The sequence below is a fragment of the Cebus imitator genome, unplaced genomic scaffold (assembly GCF_001604975.1).
Source record: "Cebus imitator isolate Cc_AM_T3 unplaced genomic scaffold, Cebus_imitator-1.0 Scaffold264, whole genome shotgun sequence".
Lineage (NCBI taxonomy): Eukaryota > Metazoa > Chordata > Mammalia > Primates > Cebidae > Cebus > Cebus imitator.
Genome location: NW_016107579.1, coordinates 2,078,336 through 2,097,189, shown reverse-complemented (window position 1 = coordinate 2,097,189; position 18,854 = coordinate 2,078,336). Strand labels below are relative to the sequence as shown.

The 18,854-nt window shown below is 48.6% G+C and overlaps 1 protein-coding gene across 2 annotated transcripts in view; it reads right to left on the bottom strand.

Moving 5' to 3' along the window:
• Nucleotides 1–3,999: 3,999 nt before the first annotated feature.
• STEAP3 (STEAP3 metalloreductase) overlaps nucleotides 4,000–18,854 on the bottom strand; it is a 39,657-nt gene continuing 24,802 nt past the window's right edge. Inside the window, exons 4-5 of one of the 2 annotated variants that reach the window (XM_017500240.2) lie at nucleotides 14,322–14,486; nucleotides 4,000–6,539 (exon numbers count right to left, since the gene is read on the bottom strand). In XM_017500240.2, the coding sequence (XP_017355729.1) occupies nucleotides 6,258–6,539; nucleotides 14,322–14,486 (447 nt within the window). In that variant the 3' untranslated portion in view covers nucleotides 4,000–6,257. The remainder of the gene's footprint in view (nucleotides 6,540–14,321; nucleotides 14,487–18,854) is intronic. The other variant, XM_017500244.2, reaches the window with a different exon arrangement.

The window sequence follows — 18,854 nt, the reverse complement described above, 5'->3', positions numbered from 1 at the left end:
TGCTGGGATTACAGGCGTGAGCCACTGCGCCCGGCGTTAACCACTGTTTTATGTTTTCTATCCATTTGTCTCTTTTTTTGCATTCTAGGTAATTTTCATAGCTCCTTTTAGAATTCAATAATTTTCTCCAGTCTGCTGTTAAACTCACCAAATTAGGCTCGTTCCTGACAATTTTTTAATTTCTAAAAGTTCTATTTTTCACCATGCCTGTGTCTTTATAGTATCTCATTGCTTATTTATTTTTTGCAAATCTATTTTTTAATTCTTTAGATATTTAATATATCATTATCCTATATTTGACAACTCTGTTCTTCAAAATCTTCAGATTTTGTTTCCACTGATTCTGACCTATGGTTTATTAATTGTAAATATTAAGCTTCTTATTTGGTTGGTCTGAACTGAGGTTGTTTTTCTGCAGAAAGGACTTGAATTTGCTTCTGCCAGGAGCCAAGGAGAACTTTTTATTTTATTTTATTTTTTATTTGTGTCTGTGTTCCCATTTATTTTCTGTCCTGGCGATTTCCCTTACTTCCTGCAAATTTAGTATTGCCTTAAAAAGTATGTCTTTTGTTTAGAAACTAATTGTGTTTTAAGCAGGAAGATCCTTGAGGAAGTTAAAAGCCCAAAGGAATTCTCTAGTTGAGAAAGTCTTAAATGTTGGCTAAAATTAGATTTTTAAGACTAAACTTTACAAAGATGAAAATTATAGAAATAAGTTAGATTTCTGGTCCAATAAATGAAATCAGCACTCAATAAGCAAGAGTGGTGATTATTCACTCGATGGTATGATTGGCAGTGGAGGTTTTTTGTTGACTAGTGCATCAAAGGTTCCATTTGTGACTGTTCATTTCTGAACAGAGAAAACAAAAATGAAGCCAAGACCTTTCTGAGTAGCTATTAGAGATGACACCGAACTAAGACAAAATATCTAAAATTATTAAAGAAACTGGTGGGAGAACACAGAATTTAACTGAACAAAAATCTACTTCACACACTTCCCAGGAAACACAATTTGGTATAGTTCACCCTGGACAAAAAACGGTTATAATCAAATTTTGCTTTTGCTTTTTAAACCCCATCAGTTTTTCTGGTCCGGTCCCTTTTCATTCTCTCCAACAATTATTTTTAACCTTTTTGTCCCTCTTCTAATCCTCAGAGCCAAACCTTCCTCCTCCCCTGTTATTCTCAGCAGAAGGCATTGATCGCTTTTTCACGAAGGGAAACTGTCACAGGCTGCATCATCACAACGAGTCCCTCCCCTCAATACTATGCTGCTTCTTTCCCCCTTCTCTCCTAGCTGTAAAGGACAAGCCCCTCCTCCTCCTCCTCTAAAAGCACCTGTGCTCTGTACTCCATCTCTTCCCATGTCCGAACAGGACTTTGTGATTCTCTATCATTCTATCTCTCATCTTCTATCATTGCTTTTCCCCTAGTTTATTTCCCAGAAGCATTTAAAACATGTTCAGGTCAGAACCGTGGGGAAAAATAACCAAATAACCAGCCCTCCTTCAACCCCTCATATCCCTCCCATTACCAATCCTCTCTTTCCCCGGCTTTACAGCCAAATCCCAGAAGAGTTGTCCAGAATTACTGCCTCAATTTCCTTCTTATTCATATTCAATCTGGATTTTACCCTCAACATCCCACTGAAATTCTCCCCATTAAGTTTTCATGTTTCCAAATCTAGTTGACATTTATTGGTCTTCACCATGCGTGATTTCTTCATAGCATTCAACACGATTTCAAACACAGTGGACACAATACACACACACACACACACACACACACACACACACACACACCCCTTTAGTCTTTATCTTAAAATGTCAGCTACAAGAGAGTCAACAGTTTAGTTGAATATCACTGTATTTAAAAACCAATTTATTTATTGTAAGACTATTGATATAATTATTCATGATTACTGTTATATATATATATATATATAATATTAGTGTAAATTATTTCTACTTTGTGTTTCGGTTTAGGCCTTACATTGATTTTAAAAGTTATATGCATAGGCCAGGTGTGGTGGCTCATGCCTGTAATCCCAGCACTTTGGGAGGTCGAGGTGGGTGTATCACGAGGTCAGAAGTTCGAGACCAGACTGGGCAACATGGTGAAGCCCCATCTCTACTAAAGATACAAAAATTAGCCAGGTTTAGTGATTGACACCTGTAATCCCAGCTACGTGGGAGGCTGAGGGAGGAGAATCACTTGCACCTGCGAGGTGGAGGTTGCAGTGAGCCAAGGTTGTACCAATGCACTCTAGCCTGGGAGACAGGGTGAGACTGTCTCAAAAAAAAATTATATGCAAGGGTAGGTTATATTATTTCTGAATTTCATTTCAGATATTAGTAAAGAGATTTTCAAAATATGTGTTAGAAGAAGTCAGTGATGGTCGATGGGACTGAGAATTTCTGCTGTAGTGGAGCCAACTCTCTCTTGGTTGAGACCAGGGAAGTGACCCAGCACGAGAGAGCTTCTGCACTCCAAGAGCCAGCTTCATTGCTTTTAGAAAAGATTTGATGGGTCAAAAGTTGACTAACTTTCTTTCCTGGAGTGATATGAGTTATTTTGGTTGTTCCTCAGGTCTTACATGGGCTACCTTAGTAGGGGGTATTTTCATCAATTTGATTGCTTCTTTGTAAAGTAAACTCTTCCGGCTTATGCATGGGAGGGCACAGTGCAAAAGTAAACCTGCAAACACAAGATGCTTTTCACCTTGACAATTGTTTGTCGCCGGGCGCGGTGGCTCACGCCTGTAATCCCAGCACTTTGGGAGGCCGAGGCGGGTGGATCACGAGGTCAAGAGATCGAGACCATCCTGGTCAACATGGTGAAACCCCATCTCTACTAAAACTACAAAAAATTAGCTGGGCATGGTGGCGCGTGCCTGTAATCCCAGCTACTCAGGAGGCTGAGGCAGGAGAATTGCCTGAACCCAGGAGGCGGAGGTTGCGGTGAGCCGAGATCGCGCCATTGCACTCCAGCCTGGGTAACAAGAGCGAAACTCCGTCTCAAAAAAAAAAAAAAAAAGAAAATTGTTTGCTGTGAATGGACTTCCTGCCACGGTTCTTTCTTTGGAAAATCCTTATCATGAACTCAAAATGGCAGGGCCATCTTTTGGTTATTGTTCCCAAGAAATGGTTTTAGCCACTAGACCACTTTCTGCACTGGGTTTCTTGTCCCCTCGCCCTGTACAGTAAGACAGTCTGGTTGCTTCAGCAGGAAGGCTTGGCTGCATGACAGGTGGGTGGTCTCTGAAGAGAGCGCCTCTTGTTTTCCTGATGGACCCAGGGCCAATGTGCTGTAGCCCCTGTGAAGCACCAAGTGTGAGGCTGTGGCTCTAGGAAGGAGTGCTTCTCCCTTTGCCTTTAAGAGAACACAGGGGTCCTAGCAGTGTGCAGATGTGTACCTTGCCGGGGCTGCCAGGGGATGCAGGCTCATGGGGAGGATAGAGGGGGCAGAGATGTGTGTGCACTGATTAGTATGCCATAGACTACAGCACAGCAGAGGCAAAGAAAGCCATCTAAGCTCTTGTTACTCAGAGTATCTGAGGAACATCGCCATCCAGGTGAGCTTATTAGAAGTGGACAATCTCAGGCCTCACCCCAGACCATGAATCCGAACCTGTGTTTGAACCACATTCCTAGGTGACTCCCAGGCACACTGTAATTCGAGAAGCACTGCTGCTTCTACCTAGACACAAGCCCTCACCCTTCAGACCACTCCAGGAAGCCTTCCTTTCACATCCCCTCGCCCCCACCCTACACTCTGTCACCTGGATCTTGCCCACTCCTCCCTGGCATGTCCCTTAGTCCCTCAGGTCTGCATGTCTGCTCTTCCTCATTGGCCAGCTCTAGCACAGATCACTGTGTTCACCTTGCCAGTCCCAAGACCTTGCCAGTGCCTGACTGAGAGCCGGCTCCAAGCTGAAGGCTGCTCAAATTGGTGAACGAATGGATACATGATCTGCATGGCAGAAATAAAAGCCTGAAGTTCGCAGAAGGTTAGTGTTTATTTGCACTGCTTTTTAGACCATCTACCAGGCTGAAAAAAAAAAGTACACAGACTCTTTCCAAGGCAAAGATATTAGACATGAACCTCAGACCGTGGCATTTGGGATTTCCAGAGCATGTTGTTGAGGCACTTTTGTACCCAGAGGCACATGGAATTTACCAGGCTGTAGGGAGTGATGTGCTCTCAGGGGCTGCTGCTGCCAGTAGCCTGGTGAGGTAGGGAGGACAGCAGTGGACGCACTCAGGGCTCAGCACACAGCCCGCCTGCCTATTGTGAGCTGATTGTCCAGCAGGTGGCACCTGTTCCCCCCTGCTACCCACCTTGGAATCGTGGGTGGGACAGGGAGGACGTGCACTGGGCTCTGCTCTGTGTCAGCATCTTTGGTATAAGGAGCCATTCCCTGGCCCAGGGCAGGCAGCCAGTAGTCACCATGGTTGGGGATCATTGGTGGGTCTCCATTGCCCATGCTTTCCCTGCCTCTCATAAGTAGGAATCGATGGACCCTCGTTATGCCAAGGCAATGCTAAAATCTCCGCTTTACCTGCCCCCTTCTTGGCGAGGCTCTCTGTGGGCCACAGCTGATGCTCCATCAGTTCCAATTTATGAGACAAGCTTCTGTCGCTCAGCCTTGACGCTGCAGATGGAAAATACCTGCAGGAAGAGCTTCCCCGGCATGGCCTTCCCTCCATCAGTCGTGTGCCTAATGAGCTAACCTAGCAGTGGGCTTCCCCCCCTTTTCACTGATGGACCCTCATGTGCTCCATAGATAGGAGCTCGTGAAGCCTCCCTGGGGAGCAGGGGCAGCCTTCACTGACCCTACTCTCTTCCTTCCATCAGAAGATGGCTTCAGGCCCAGGAGACTCACCGAGACCTCACCCCCTTTGTGTTCAAAGACGCTGTTTTTGATGGAAGATCACCTGGTTCTGCAGGGGGTTGGGGCTCAGCTGAGAACACCTGCTTCTCCACAGGGGAAGTAAGCTAGGGTCCGGAGGAAGCAGAGAGGATGGCATGTGACTGGATGGCAGATGCCCTGTGGCTCCAGTGGTGCTCTCTCCTCTTGTGCTTTGGGACAGTAGCATTTTAGGTTTGTAGCTTTGGTGAAAAGTTGCTCCCCACTGTTTTCAAAGGTAATGCTCCATGAGGAGGAAGTTGGAGCCAGTGTGGTTTTCTGGGTCCTCTGCCAGAGAACATTTGGAGTCCCCAGTATTTTTCCCCAGGACCGACTTAATGAAGATGGTCCTTCAGCCCAGGCAGGGTCCCTGGAAGGGCTCAACTCTGACGCCCAGGGAGCTTTACTCCCTAGAGTATTTTCTCTCTCTCCTCCTTGGGCTGATTTCTAAAGGGTCTGTTCTAGGCCTTCCTGGGAGACGTTCAAACAAAAGATGGGAAGGGTGAGAAGGCACAGTGGTTTAAAGAAGCTCATCACCAGCTTAAAGGAGGAAAGGAAATTAACACTTGTTCTCAAGCCAGGGTTCACTAATGGCTCTGGCAGGGAGGTGACTTCACTCTCACAGGAGGATCAGTTTGCAGGCTCCATGGTGACTTCTGACTTTCAGGGAAAAAGTCTCCCCCACTCAGCAAGGATGAGGTGGAGCAGCTTCAGCCCAACCCCCTCATCCTCCTACCGTGGGGAAAAGGACCAGGCACGGACTCCAGGCTGACTCCCTGCTTTTGCTCCCCCCAGGCCTCCATAGCCCCTGCTCACTGGTGGCTCTTCAGCCCCGTGCATGGCTGCAGGGGTGTGGTTCTGGGTAGAGCTGTTGTCCTCCCTCCCCCTTAGAGCCCCAGCTCTGCAAGAGCCTTGGGGAAGTAGCAAAAGGGGAGTTGCGGGGGTGGGGAACCAGGGATAAATCGAACCTACCACAACACAAGCCTCTCCTGTATAAAAAGTGTGGGTATGTCTCTGTAAATGTCACACTAGCATGATCTGCTCTTCTCTTAACTTAACGGCACTTGCTTTTAAATCTACACGTTGAAATCTCAGAGATCCAACTTTTTAGCGAGCTACGTATAATTGCAAATCCTGTTATATATGTGGAATATATGTAAATACGTATCACACACATATCACATATGTGTGTATGTCATTCTGCATACATTTGAGTCCCAGGAATTTGGACCTCAAACCTCCTATTTGTACACAGTTATACTGCTTTGCACCACCAAGAAAAGAAAACCTAACAGGCTCGGGGCATCACCCCTTGTGTGCCTAGTGTTCAGAGCTCAGGGCAGGCACCTCACACGTGGCTCGTCTTTTCGGCCAGGGCATTGTCCGTGGGCAGTGTGAACTTGATGGCACCGTCCCTCTCCCAGCCCCTCCGGATCCTGGTGAGTCTGCGGCTGATGCAGGGCAGGAGAAACAGGGCTTTGGCCAGGATGACGACGCAGGGCACCAGCAGCGTAAGCGTGAAGGTGGGAGGCAGGTAGAACTTGTAGCGGCTCTCCTCGAAGGCGCGGGTCCAGCCATAGGTGAGCGTGTGCAGCGTGCTCAGCACCAGGGCCAGAAAGCCCAGCGAGGACTGTGGACGGAAAAGAAAGCTGGAGTGAGGGCGAGGATGACAGATGCAGCGATCCTGCCAATGACTCATCTGCTGGCCTGGCAGAGGGGAAGGAGGGTGGCTTTAATACGGTGATGGGTTGGAACCACAGCCCTATCGCTCTCTTTGTGTGATCTTATGATAACTATCTCAACTCTCTGTGTCTCAGCTTCCACAACAGGAAAATGGGAATAATGCTTCTATGCTGAAGGTGTCTAAGGGCTGACCAATTCATGTGGATTCTGTACAGTAACCATGCTTTTTCCTTAACTTTGTTATTTGTATCTCTGGAGGATGCTGGATGATTTCAGATGGAATTAAATTCAAAGAAGTTTCAAAAACATTTAAGGCCTGCTGCAGTGGCTCTTGCCTGTAATCCCAACACTTTGGGAGGCCTAGGCGGGCGGATGGCTTGAGCCCAGGGTTTCAAGACCAGCCTGGGCAACATAGTGAGACCCTGTTTCTACAAAAAATACAAAAGAATTAGCCAGATTGTGATGGCATGTGCCTGTTGTCCCAGCTACTTGGGAGGCTGAGATGGGAGGATCATTTGAGCCCAAGAGGTCAAGGCTGCAGTGAGCCAAGATGGTGCCACTGCACTACAGCACTCTAGCCTGGGTGACAGGGCAAGACCCTGTCTCTAAATACATATGTATTTATTTATTACTAGTTTAGTGTGCATTTTAATATATATTAGAGTAACAAGTGTCTGCCAAAATCATAATTTCACAGATAACATTTGGCCTAAGTTAAGATCAGATAAAAAGTGGATTGATTTTAAATTAGCTTGAAGATAAATGCAGAGTAAATAATTTACAGATGGCACATGGATTTGGCACCAGTAGTGAGGGGGACTCACAGGGCCTGCAGTCTGCGTGAATTGGCACCGTATACAAAGCTCCAGAACACTACACAGATGCTCTCTGTGCACACCAGACCTTCACCTCCTGCCCCAGGCTGGGTTATAAACATCCCAGGTGGAAACCCCGCCAGGCCTCCTCTTCCATCTGGAGGAGATTAGTGACCGTGGGGAGAAGAGACCATCCCAACTCCAAATGGAAATGGTCCCGGCCCTTTTACAGTGGAGCTTTCCACCCCTTGAACCATGTGTGGGCTTTTGTGGGTCACTTCCAGCTAAGAGCGGCTCATCCACCACCCACAGCGTGACTTTCTGTAGGAGCTACAATGTGGAAATGGCTGGAAACTGCTGCTCTGTGGCTCCAGCCTCTTGGCATGTAAAGGTTTTTATGGACTATCAGGGAAGAGATCCAGGTTCTACTGTTGGTGCTGGTTCAACTGATATGAACTCTGGGCAAGCCACTTAGTGAACTTCAGGGAGGTAAGTAATTTCCAAAGCTAAAGCTAGAGGTGGGGGGAGTGCTGAGTAGATGCAGCAGCCTCCAACCAGTCCCCTAGACAGGGTAGTCAGTGACACAGCAGAGGGTACCAAGGGCAAGGAAGGAGCGGCACGGGGGGCTCTGACTGAATTCTGGAGCACCAGGGAGCCACTGAGAGATTTGGGGCAGGAGAGCCCTTCCATGTCTATTACACAGAGATGGACATAGCAGTGACCCATCAAGCAATGAACACATAGGCATTTTCTCCAAGGAGACATTGTGAGGGTTTAATTTAAATGTGGCAGCACACTGAGACCTCTGGGTCCTCTGTATGGATTGAGACTCCTGGATTCTCTTCTAACCAGCCTGTCGGCGTCAGTTCAGAGGCTCGGCTGAGAGACACTGTCTCATTTGCACTCCCCTCAGAATTGTTTCTAAGTGGGTCTGATTCCACATGGGGCCTCTTTCTTGCTCCTCCCTGGTGTGTGTGTGTGTGGCCCTTGGTTTGCACCTGCTCCAGGACAGACACCAAGATGGTGAACGTCAGTGAGTGAAAGAACATGGTGTGGGAGAATTGCTTGTAATGCTTTTGCCAAACATAGTAATAAACATTGTCCAATGGCTGTACACTATAATTTCACATACAGGTTCTCACATACAACATTCTTGGGCCTGGGTAAAATAACCAAATAAAACCTTCTCTATCCTTCCTCACCCTCTCTGATTCTTCTTGGCTTTGTGTCCACTTCCGGAATCTTCTTGGCCTCTCTTTAACGACTTCCTGGCTCACCACGAAGTGTGAAGAAGCCATGGTTGGCTTTGTGCTGTCACCCCCGGTGAATTTGTATCATTTTAATGTGGTCACCTCCCAAAGAGAACCCTCCTTGACTGTTAGTCACACGTAAACAAATCCTTGCCATTTCCAGAAGTGTCCATCAAGAATTCCAAATCCCCTGAAACTTCTGAGCCACTCCAACTTTTCTAAATGCTAGCCTCTTGGTGTGGAAGACTGTGGTTAAAAAGGTCCCCAGCACTGACCATCAGGAATAGATATTGAAGTCTCCCTGTTGTTCCCCAGCCAGGTGCGCTGCCCTAACTAACTGTGGGCCCTCCCACCCCTCCTCCTTGTGGACTTACAGGTGTTGCCAAGATGGCGGGGAAATGCCCTTTATCCTAGAGAGTTTATCAGTCTGTGGCTATCAGGCTGTGTTTTTCAAAACTTGCTACACATTAGAATCACCTGGGGAGCTTGGGTAAAATATTAGTGCCCAAGCCCCACTCCCAGAAATTCATATGAAATTGGTTTGGGGCAGGACATGGGCATCTGTTGTTTTTTAAGTTTCGGCAGAGAAGGCTGATGTGCAGCCAGGACTAAACCACTCATTCAGGAGACTCTCGTACCCACACCCTGCTAGCTTCAGGTTGAAAAGTCCACACGGGCCCCTCTGCCCAGGTCACTTGACTGGGCAGGGTCTGGACCTATCTGTTCCTTAGACAGAGCCACACTGAGAGCCTTTGGTGTCCACCTCTGTGTCATGCGGCTTTCCCAGAAGGTGCAGCAATGGCAGCCCATGCAGACCGGGAAAGCCAGCCTTAGTGGCCCCAGAAAGACCTTAGCATCTCCTTCAGGTGATATACCCTGTAGCTCCAGTGGTCTGTGTCAGCCACTGTCCCCAGCCCCTGACCTGGAGAGTGATGAATTTTGCTGGACACTCTGGGCTCTGCTCGGGACAGTGTGGAGACGCTGCTCCCAGGCCCACCGGCGGCAGTCAGCTCCTCCTGTTCGTATAGCCTCATGCTTGTGCCATCCAAGATCCCATGGTACAGACAGCAAGAAGCTCCAGCCTCAGGCTCGTGGTTCATAGCCAGGCTGACAGTCAAAGGCCAGCCAATAACAAAGGGCCTTTGACTTCCCAGTCCCAGTGGGAAGCCTGCATGATTCCAGAGAGTTGCTTTCCGAAAACTCTCTCCCTGGGAACAATTTAAAAATCCCAGAACCCAAAGAAGCCCACAAGAAGGAGAGGGATTGTCATGAGGTAAATAATAAGACCCCCAAGCTAGGGCCGTTTTTATTATACGTAAGCTTGTTAGTAAAAAAGAAACAGCCAGGCGGCTGTAGCTCCTGCTGGTGCTCACTTACTACGGCACGAAGGGGCTCTGGACAATGGCTCATGAAGCTGGGGCCAGGCTGGTCTTGTCATTATTTCAGGCAGGTGGCTGCAGTGGGCAAGGTCTGGGAGAGAACTTAGGTTCTAAAAGCTGAACCCTCATTTTTCTGCAGAGATGAGCTGCTCCGACTGGGGTCTTTTGCAATCTAATATCTAACAATATTTAACTGGCTGAATTGGAACACTTAGAACAACCCAAACTAAACCAAAACAATAACAAAAAATACCCAAAGAAACACAAAACAAAATGTAAAACTTTGAAAACAGCCTTGGGAATGAAAGGATAAATGCATGTACAAGTCATCTCTTTGTGGAATCAACACACTGTTTCAATGGTTTTTAGCTGAACAAAGTGTCTGAGATGCTCATACCAGAGCGACTTCACCCGGAATGGGGGCTGGGTAAAATGAGGCTGAGACCTACTGGGCTGCCTTCCCAGGAGGTTAAACATTGCTAGTCACAGGGTGAGATAAGAGGTGGGCTTCAGGTCCCTGGCTGATAAAATAGGTTGCGGCAAAGAAGCAAGCCAAAACGGATCAAAACCAACATGGCAATGAGAGTGACCTCTGGTCACCTTCATTGCTCATTATACACTAATTATAATGCATTAGCCTGCTAAAAGATATTCCCACTAGCGCCATGACAGTTTACAAATGTCATGGCAATGTCAGGAATTTACCCTATATGGTCTAAAAAGGTAAGGAACGCTTATTTCTGGGAATCGCCATCACTTTCCTGGAAAGCTCATGAATAATCCACCCCTCATTTAGCATGTAATCAAGAAGCAACAATAAGCAGAGGCAGCTGAGCAGCCACGCAGTCGCTCTATGGAGTGGCCATTCTTTTATTCCTTTGCTTTCTTAATAAACTTGCTTTCACTTTACGGAGAGTATGGAGAGGCCCCGAATTCTTTCTCGCATGAGGTCCAAGAACCCTCTTTTGGGGTCTGGATCGGGACCCCTTTCTGGTAACAAAAACATTTCAGATCTGGATCTAGGGGTCAGCCAAGACCTGTCAAGAACCATGGTTGTCCCCATAGCCTGGTGTCTGCTGTGGTCATGTGTGATAGGGGAGGGTTATGGTGCTCAGGTAACTTCTCACTGGCCGTGCTAACTTTACAGGAGAGGGTTGCAGCTTACCTCAAAAGCCAGCATGCCACTGTTGGCTGCACGCATCCTGCATTTAACGTGTCCAGCTCAAATCCTCTCGATGACCGTATGGGGTGGACACAGACACAAGTGAGCAGCAGAAGCTCCGAGAACCTAGGACGCTTGTTTGATGGTGCAGGGCAGGTAAGTGGGGGTCTTGGGACTGAAATTCAGGTCTTCCACTTCCACTGCCTGTGTTCCCTCCACTGGAGGTTGCCACATACCGCAGCATGCGCACCTATCAGTCACCCAGGGAGCTGCAAAAACAGACCTGCCATGGCCATCCCTCAGCATCTGAGTCCATAGATGGGAGGCAACCTGGGTATCTGTATTTCTCCAAGAGAGCTCTGGCTTCAACCTATTTGACAGGGACTCACAGTAAGAACGTTTTACTCTGCTGCGTGGTAGACAACCAGGTATGCTACATTTGCAAACGTAAATAGCAAACCCAGGTAACTGAAAAAATATCCTTACAACATGCAAAACATTCCACTGTTTTCTTGGTTGTTCTATTTTATTTCATTTTTAAAATGCTGGTTGTGATCCGCTGAATCAATGGCATGACCCACTAGTGAGTGTCCACCAGTTTGCAAACACTGACCTGGACCACTCTGAGGCCCAGGGCTGGAGTTCCCCGGCCTCCATCTCACTGTCTCCCACCGAACTGAAACGGATGGCTGGCAGCTTAATCAGGGATAATGGAAATGTGACCAGATACCCTAAGAATAATAGCAAAATGCTTTTTATTTTTCTTTCATACATAGTATCTCACTGTGGCTCATAAAATCCCTGTAGGGCATTAACTCCATTTTTCAGGGATGTAAACTGAGGCTCTTGGAGGAGACTTGCTCTGCCCACAGTTACAGAGCAGGGTTGTGAGGAGGGAAAACTAGAACCCAGGCTTCCCTGGCACTGACAGTACCTCTTCCATATTGGCATCTGGTTTTTGTGGATGGAAGGCAGGAATTGATTTCCACAAGTAAAATCCTGCCTTTCTACCCACCTAAGCCCCTCCCTGCTCTTGCAGTGGCGAAAGGACTGTCCTATTTGTATTTCGACTCTTTAATATGTAAAGTAGAACGCAGCTGCTAGGGTCTCAGTCAGCTCTTGCTAACAAAATCAAATCCATTGGCTTTCTCTGGCCGCCAGAGCCAGGGCATGTAATCTATGGCTGCTTAAGGGAGCAGCTTTCTGGTGAAGGGAGCAACCTGCAGTCCGTTTTAATTGTGGATAAACCATGCACCCCGGATACTCCAGGTGGGAAGAGGAAAATCCTAGATTTGGGTGTGAGACACATGGGGATTAGCGGCAGATAACTAAAATTCTTCCCTCTCTCGTACGCTAGCATGCATCAACCCTGAGCACTCCTCCAGGGACCTTCCGAGATGAGCAGAGCCAGGGAGATTCAGAGACAGACACACTTTTAAAAACATATGGCTACAACTTGGTGTTGTTCCAATGGATGCGAAGCATCCCTGGTCAGGCGCAATTAATTTGGATTACATAAGAGCATTACGCTGTCGCTGTCCCTGAGTCCTGTACCACGTCCTCCCTGCACAGATTTCTGTTGATGGTGGGGGAGGATAGGATGGCTGTTCTCTGCCCTGATGCAATGACAGGATACAGCATTAGTCAGCTCCCACCCATGGGGGGGAGGAGTTAATCCGCCAACACTGACCGCAGATTCTGTGTGGAGAACAGTGGGAGATGCCAAAGAAATGTAAACAATGTCCCTGCCTCCGTTCCCTTTATCATGGAAAGATGCCTCTGCCTGTCTTGTTCTCTATTGCATCACAGGCCTAGTAGGATGCCTGGCATGCAGCAAGCGCTCAGTAAATGTTGAATGAACAAATGCATAAAGAAACACTTGCCACTCACAGCATTTCCCAGAGTCTGTTCTGTGGAGTGTTTTTTTTTGTTTTGTTTTGAGAGATGAGGTCTTGCTATGATGTCCAGGCTAGACACTTGAACTTCTGACTCCTTGAGGGATTGCTCCAGCTCAAGGTTCCTCCCACCTCAGCCTCTGTTAGTCGCTGGGATCCCAGCCACACGCCACAGTGCCCAGCTTGTGGAGTGCTGTTAGCTGTTATTTGGAAAAAAGGAGGGGGAGGGTGCTAACGCTCCAATAGGCCTGGTTGACAAAGGTTTGTTTGTTGTAGATGTTATTAGAATCTTTGATGTGCCAAAACGCATTATGATCTCCTAGGGGGAAGCAAATCTTTTCCCAAGTTTATTTGATGACAGACCTCCTTTTTTTTTTTTTTTCTTTTCCTTTGAGAGGAAGTCTCCCTCTTGTCCCCCAGGCTGGAGTGCAATGGCACAATCTTGGCTCACTGCAACCTCTGCCTCCTGGGTTCAAGAGGTTCTCCTGCCTCAGCCTCCTGAGTAGCTGGGATTACAGGTGCCTGTCACCACACCCGGCTAATTTTTGTATTTTTAGTAGACACAGGATTTCACCATGTTGCCCGGGCTGGTCTTGAACACCTGACCTCAGGTGATCCACCTGCCTTGGCCTCCAAAAGTGCTGGGATTACAGGCATGAGCCACCGCACCTGGCCGACAGACCTTTTTTTCTGGATTTTTTCATAGGAATGGCGTCTTTGGGAAAAAGCTGTGCCGCATCCCCTATAAACTAGGGTCCTACTGCCCATCTCCCATCTACCCTACATAAATCAAGGGGTTAAGGGGAACAACAGAGCCAGGTTGAGATGAGGGGTAGAGTGTGGTGGGCTAGGCTCTTTCATTCCCTAGCCACTGACTCCTACCTAGACCAGCAAAATGTCCAGAGTCTTCATGTCATTCAATTTTGTTTGGAAAGCTCAAGAATTCTAGAAGCTAAGAATGGTGGACCCAGGGCTCAATGTTCTGGTCTGTAACTTTTTCACATGCCCGAGTCTGGCTTCCTCATGTGCTGGGAGGTTAAGCTTGTAGCGGGCAGCCCCTATCAGAAGGCTTGGATAGGCCCTCTGCGCCAGGAAGGCCTGGCATCTGACTGAGTGGCTGCTGTGCGGATGATCAGAGCCCAGACAGGTCTTGAAGGCGGAGTACTTGCTCATGAGAGGTGGGCCAGGGCCAAGCTGAAGCTCACTGACCGACGAGAGACTACTTTACCTGAACGAAGCTGAACTCCCTCCAGTTGAGTGAGTTTGCAATGGACGGCAATGAGGTCACGGCCAGCAGGGACAGTGTGCCGAGGGCCAGCACTCCCAGGGAGAGGTAGATCTCCATCCGCCAGACCTCCTCCTCCACCCAGAGGTGGCTCTTGTTGGCCAAGACCTGACATGGATGGAAGGAAAACCATGAACACTGTGGCAAAGGCTGGTGCTCTGGTCGGGCAACAATGAAGGACACGAGAAAGACAATACAGCAGGCGCTCACACTCCACCTGCCACTACCCGGCTCTGTGATGAGCGTTTCTCAGGCACTAACTCAATGAATCCTCAAAACCACCCCATGAATTAGACATTGCTATTATTCCACTTTAGAGATGGAGGAAATGAGACAAAATGATCAAGTCACTTTTCCAAGGTCACATGTAGCTAACAGATGCAGAGCTGGGATCAGGACCTATGCAGTCTGGCGCCAATGACCTGGACTCCTGGGTCTTTCACACATCAGCCAATCAGAACAGTCACAGCAGCAGAGGAAGGAGTCAGCCAGAAATACAGCTCATAGGCATGGCTCCGCCGCAGGGTTTTCTGGCCCCCAAATCCCAGGACAGGAGAGAGGAGCTCTCCTAGCTCTGAATCCCCTCAGCCAATGAACTCACGCCTTCACTGGCTGCTTCCCTTTCCAGCCTGTCTCACCCTGAGCCCTCTGTCTTCCTGGGCCACCACGCTGCCCCTGTCACTGGCTCACACTCAGGACATACAAAGACACATGCAGACACTGACTCCCCAACATTTCCTGATCCAAAGCTCTCAGCCTCCCCTCTTCCTACCCAGTTCTCTGCTTCTGCCTGGGGCACACGGCCTGGGCTCAACTTTGCCAGGTAAGAGAGACTGATGGCCATTCACCAAGCAGTTCAGCAAGCACTTAGGAAGCACCTACTGTGTGCCAGGCCCTGGGCTACAGAAAATAAAGATACCAGCCCTCATCCTGCCCTTACAGAGATCTGAGGCCCTCACCAAGCTCCAGGACACATAAACTGGGGAGCCCCCATGAACCTGGAGATTTCTCCCCCTTCTCTCCCCACCTTGCCGCTGAGCCCCCTCCTAGCTACTCACTCACATAGTGCCCTCAAGAGGAAGAGCTTTTATCAAGGTGCAACTAGACCAGGTATTAGAGTTCCTGGAAGTCAAGGTGTTCTCTGTGAAACACTGAAATGCTTTAATTCTATAATATCAGCAGAACAAGGAACAGTATTTCCATTAGAAAATGTGACTACACTTTAACAGGCAGCCTCTGAAAACAGAATGACTCATACAGGTTTTTTGAGAAACAATTTCCGCAGCAGAAAAAAAAAAATAACATGAGCTCAGTTACCAGATAAAATATTAAAAGTGGATCCACTGGGCTGAGCAAAATGGTTGTAAAACTCATAAGAGAAGGTTTAAAGAAACAGAGAAACTGCCATCCATTGGGCACTTTTCCTGCAATTTGTGAAAAACGATTGCCTCTGTTAGGGCAGGTCTGGCTCAGTTTGGTGACTTTAAGCCACTAAGGGACCAGGAGTCTGGGGACCCAGCCTCTCGTTTTGACCACCAGTGGCATGTGACTCTGACAAGTCTGTCTCTGGGCCTCAGTTTCTCTACCTAGGAGGTTTGAATGAGATCATGTCTGAAATTCTTTTGATTTCGCTTTCGTGCCTGCTGCGGTTGAAGTCACCATTAGCTGGAAACACATGCAGGGGGCAGAGAGGTCTCCTCCGTACCTCTGCCCAAAGAAGTCTTACTCACAGCTCGCAGCATGAATTGAGTAAGTCATCTCCGCGCTGGAAGTTGTTTGTTCTTCATTAGTCATTCCTCTCTGTGTCTCGGGAAGATCAGGCAGTTAATGTCACAAGTCAGAGTTTGGATGATTACACACATACCACATTTGCTTGTAAAATGTCTTGTTTTTTTCCTCTAATATTTCCACTCTGCAGTAAGGGAGGGAAGGGAGGGATGATGTGGGCAAGGGAGAAGTGGATGGCGAAGGCCCGCATGAGGATTGAAACTAAGTCAGCCTTAGGAGCCTGTGAGATTCTCGGCCAGCCTACTAAACCACAGCGCTGTGCTCAGAGCTCCCTGGTGACCAGTGTCACATATGGCTAACTGGAACGGAGGTGTAACAGCTCCCCTAATAAGTCTCTATGTTTAGAGATGAACAAGTTTGCCGCCTCGTGAAGGCCAAGGAGAATGGTCATCAACAGAGATGAAAAGACAGCATTCAGGTGTGGGATTTCCCTCTAGGTTGCAGGCCAGACACTGAAGGACCAGTGAGGCTGCAGCATCGGCCCCTCTCCATGACTTCACAGCAGGTGATGGATGGGAAGAGAGTGGTACTGACCCACTGCTTGCCAGACTCAGAGGAGGTGTGGCAGGGTGTGGAAGGGCAATCTGGGGGCACAGAGACCACAGGCCTGAATTCTGACGCCAATGCTGCCACTGGTGGGCCGTCATGAGACCCTGGACGGTCCCTTTCCTGGCTCACAGCATCATTGTGTCTTGCCGTGTTACTGAGGTACTAAACGGATTACTTTTGTGGCATGAGTAGCAGGAGACTGGTCCACAGTGGGCACTTAATGTAATGAATGGCTGTTATTCTTAGTGGCGATGAGGCAGTTAGACTGGTTCTTGCTCCAAGCTCTACGTGCGCTCCTCTTAAGATGCCTGGTATTGGCTTTGTGGGGGCCAATTTAAAAATCAGTCACTCAGTGAACATGAACTGTGAACCTGTGTTAGGAATCATGGACCCCGAGGTGTGGAAGACCCAGTCATGGACCTGTGAGTCAGGTATGAAGTGCTGTGTAAGAAAAACCATAGACGTGTTTACAAAATACAACGGACTGCAGAGGCAGACATGGAGAAGATAGGGGACAGGCTGGGGGAGCTTAACAGAAGTAGCGCTTGGAAGGAGAAACAGGAGTTTGCAGGCTGTCAAGTTGTCCCAGGGTGGGTATTCCAAGCCAAGAGGAATGAGCTCTGTCCATTTAGTGGGTAGTACGGGACCCAAGTGTTGACACATCACAGGAGAAGGGGAGATGGTGAGGCTTCGGCGGGAGTATAGCCACATAGTGAGGGTTCTACATTATCCCAAGGACTTGGGAGTCACTGAACCTTTTCAGCAGCAACATGGTCAGATGAGAGTTGCAGACCATCCCAGGCCGGCCATGTGCAGATGTAGCTTGGAGTGAAGGCAGGAGGAGAACAGTGTGTAGGTTAAACATTTCTTTGATCTTGAAATGTGTATCTCTAGGGAATACACAAGCAAATCCAAACACCCTATATAAATATCAGTTATTGCTGGTAATAGTACCATCTGTTAACATGGTCTCAAAGGTTTTCTCTATAGCAGGGATACAGCGTTGCCTCCTAATCTACAGACTCAGGGCTGTAAGGAAATCTTGGAGGAGTTTCTTGTGGCTGAACTAATGTGCTCCCTTCACCCAAAGGGCCCAGTGGGCAGCCGGGGTGGTGAGTGGCCATGTGGGGACACTGTGGTGAAGTGCCCACAGTCTGGCAGTGGGCCTGAGCTGCCCAGGAGGCCCTGCTGTTGGAGGCTGAAGACAGAACAGCCCGAGGTGCCCAGGCCCAGAACCGAGGGCATGACTTACCATAAGCCATCCAGCATCTGCTTGGATGTCTCCAGGTGTGGCCACCTCCCCACATCTGGGCCGCTGCGTGTCAAGCCCCTACCTCCCTCTGACCATCCTCCCGATATATCCACATCAGCCCTGGTTCTGCCCTCAAGAACTCTGCAGAACAAGTGTAAGCCCCTTTGCGTGAGAGGCCTTCAGTGTCTCTGACTGATCTCATCGTGCGGGAGGGACGGTTGCCTGGCAACCTCACCAGGGTCTGCAGCCCTAAAGAGCTTTGGGACTTGGGGAAAATTACCTTGCATGAGCCCCTCTGTGCCCTGGTATTTGCATCACGGCAAAATTGGGTTAACAGAATATCAGGGAGAGCCTTGGCAGGGTGGAGAATTTAGACAAAGGCAGTTGGAAGGTGGCATCGGAGGGAGGGAGCAGTGGTGTGTCTTGTGCCCTGGGGGGTACTGGGGATCATTACCGTTTTTCCCACCCGTTTTTCCCACTGCCACTGGAAACACCTGCCAGCTCAGGGGAGAGGGCTCCCACATACAGGGAGTGGGTTTCTCCACGCAGATCTGCCCCCTCCTGGGCAGCAACATTGTACCAGTCCCTGAGGAGCTGGCAGAGCCTCCTGCCAAGGGGCTGGCTCTTTGTAGAAGTCAGTAAGAAAATATCATCAAAGAGCATCGCAAACATTAGCACTAGGAGAGAGCTTGATCTAACATCAGGATGCTGAGGACAAAAGAGGGGCGGTGACTGGCTCAGGGTCAGGGTCTTCGTTCCAGTCAGCGACAGCCGGCCTTCAGGTCTTCACACCACCCCACACCAGCTGAGGCAAGGAGCCAGACTGCCTGGTCTTTCTTACTCCTTTCTGTGGCCCCAGGGCATTGCAGAGTAGGTGCTCAGTGAAT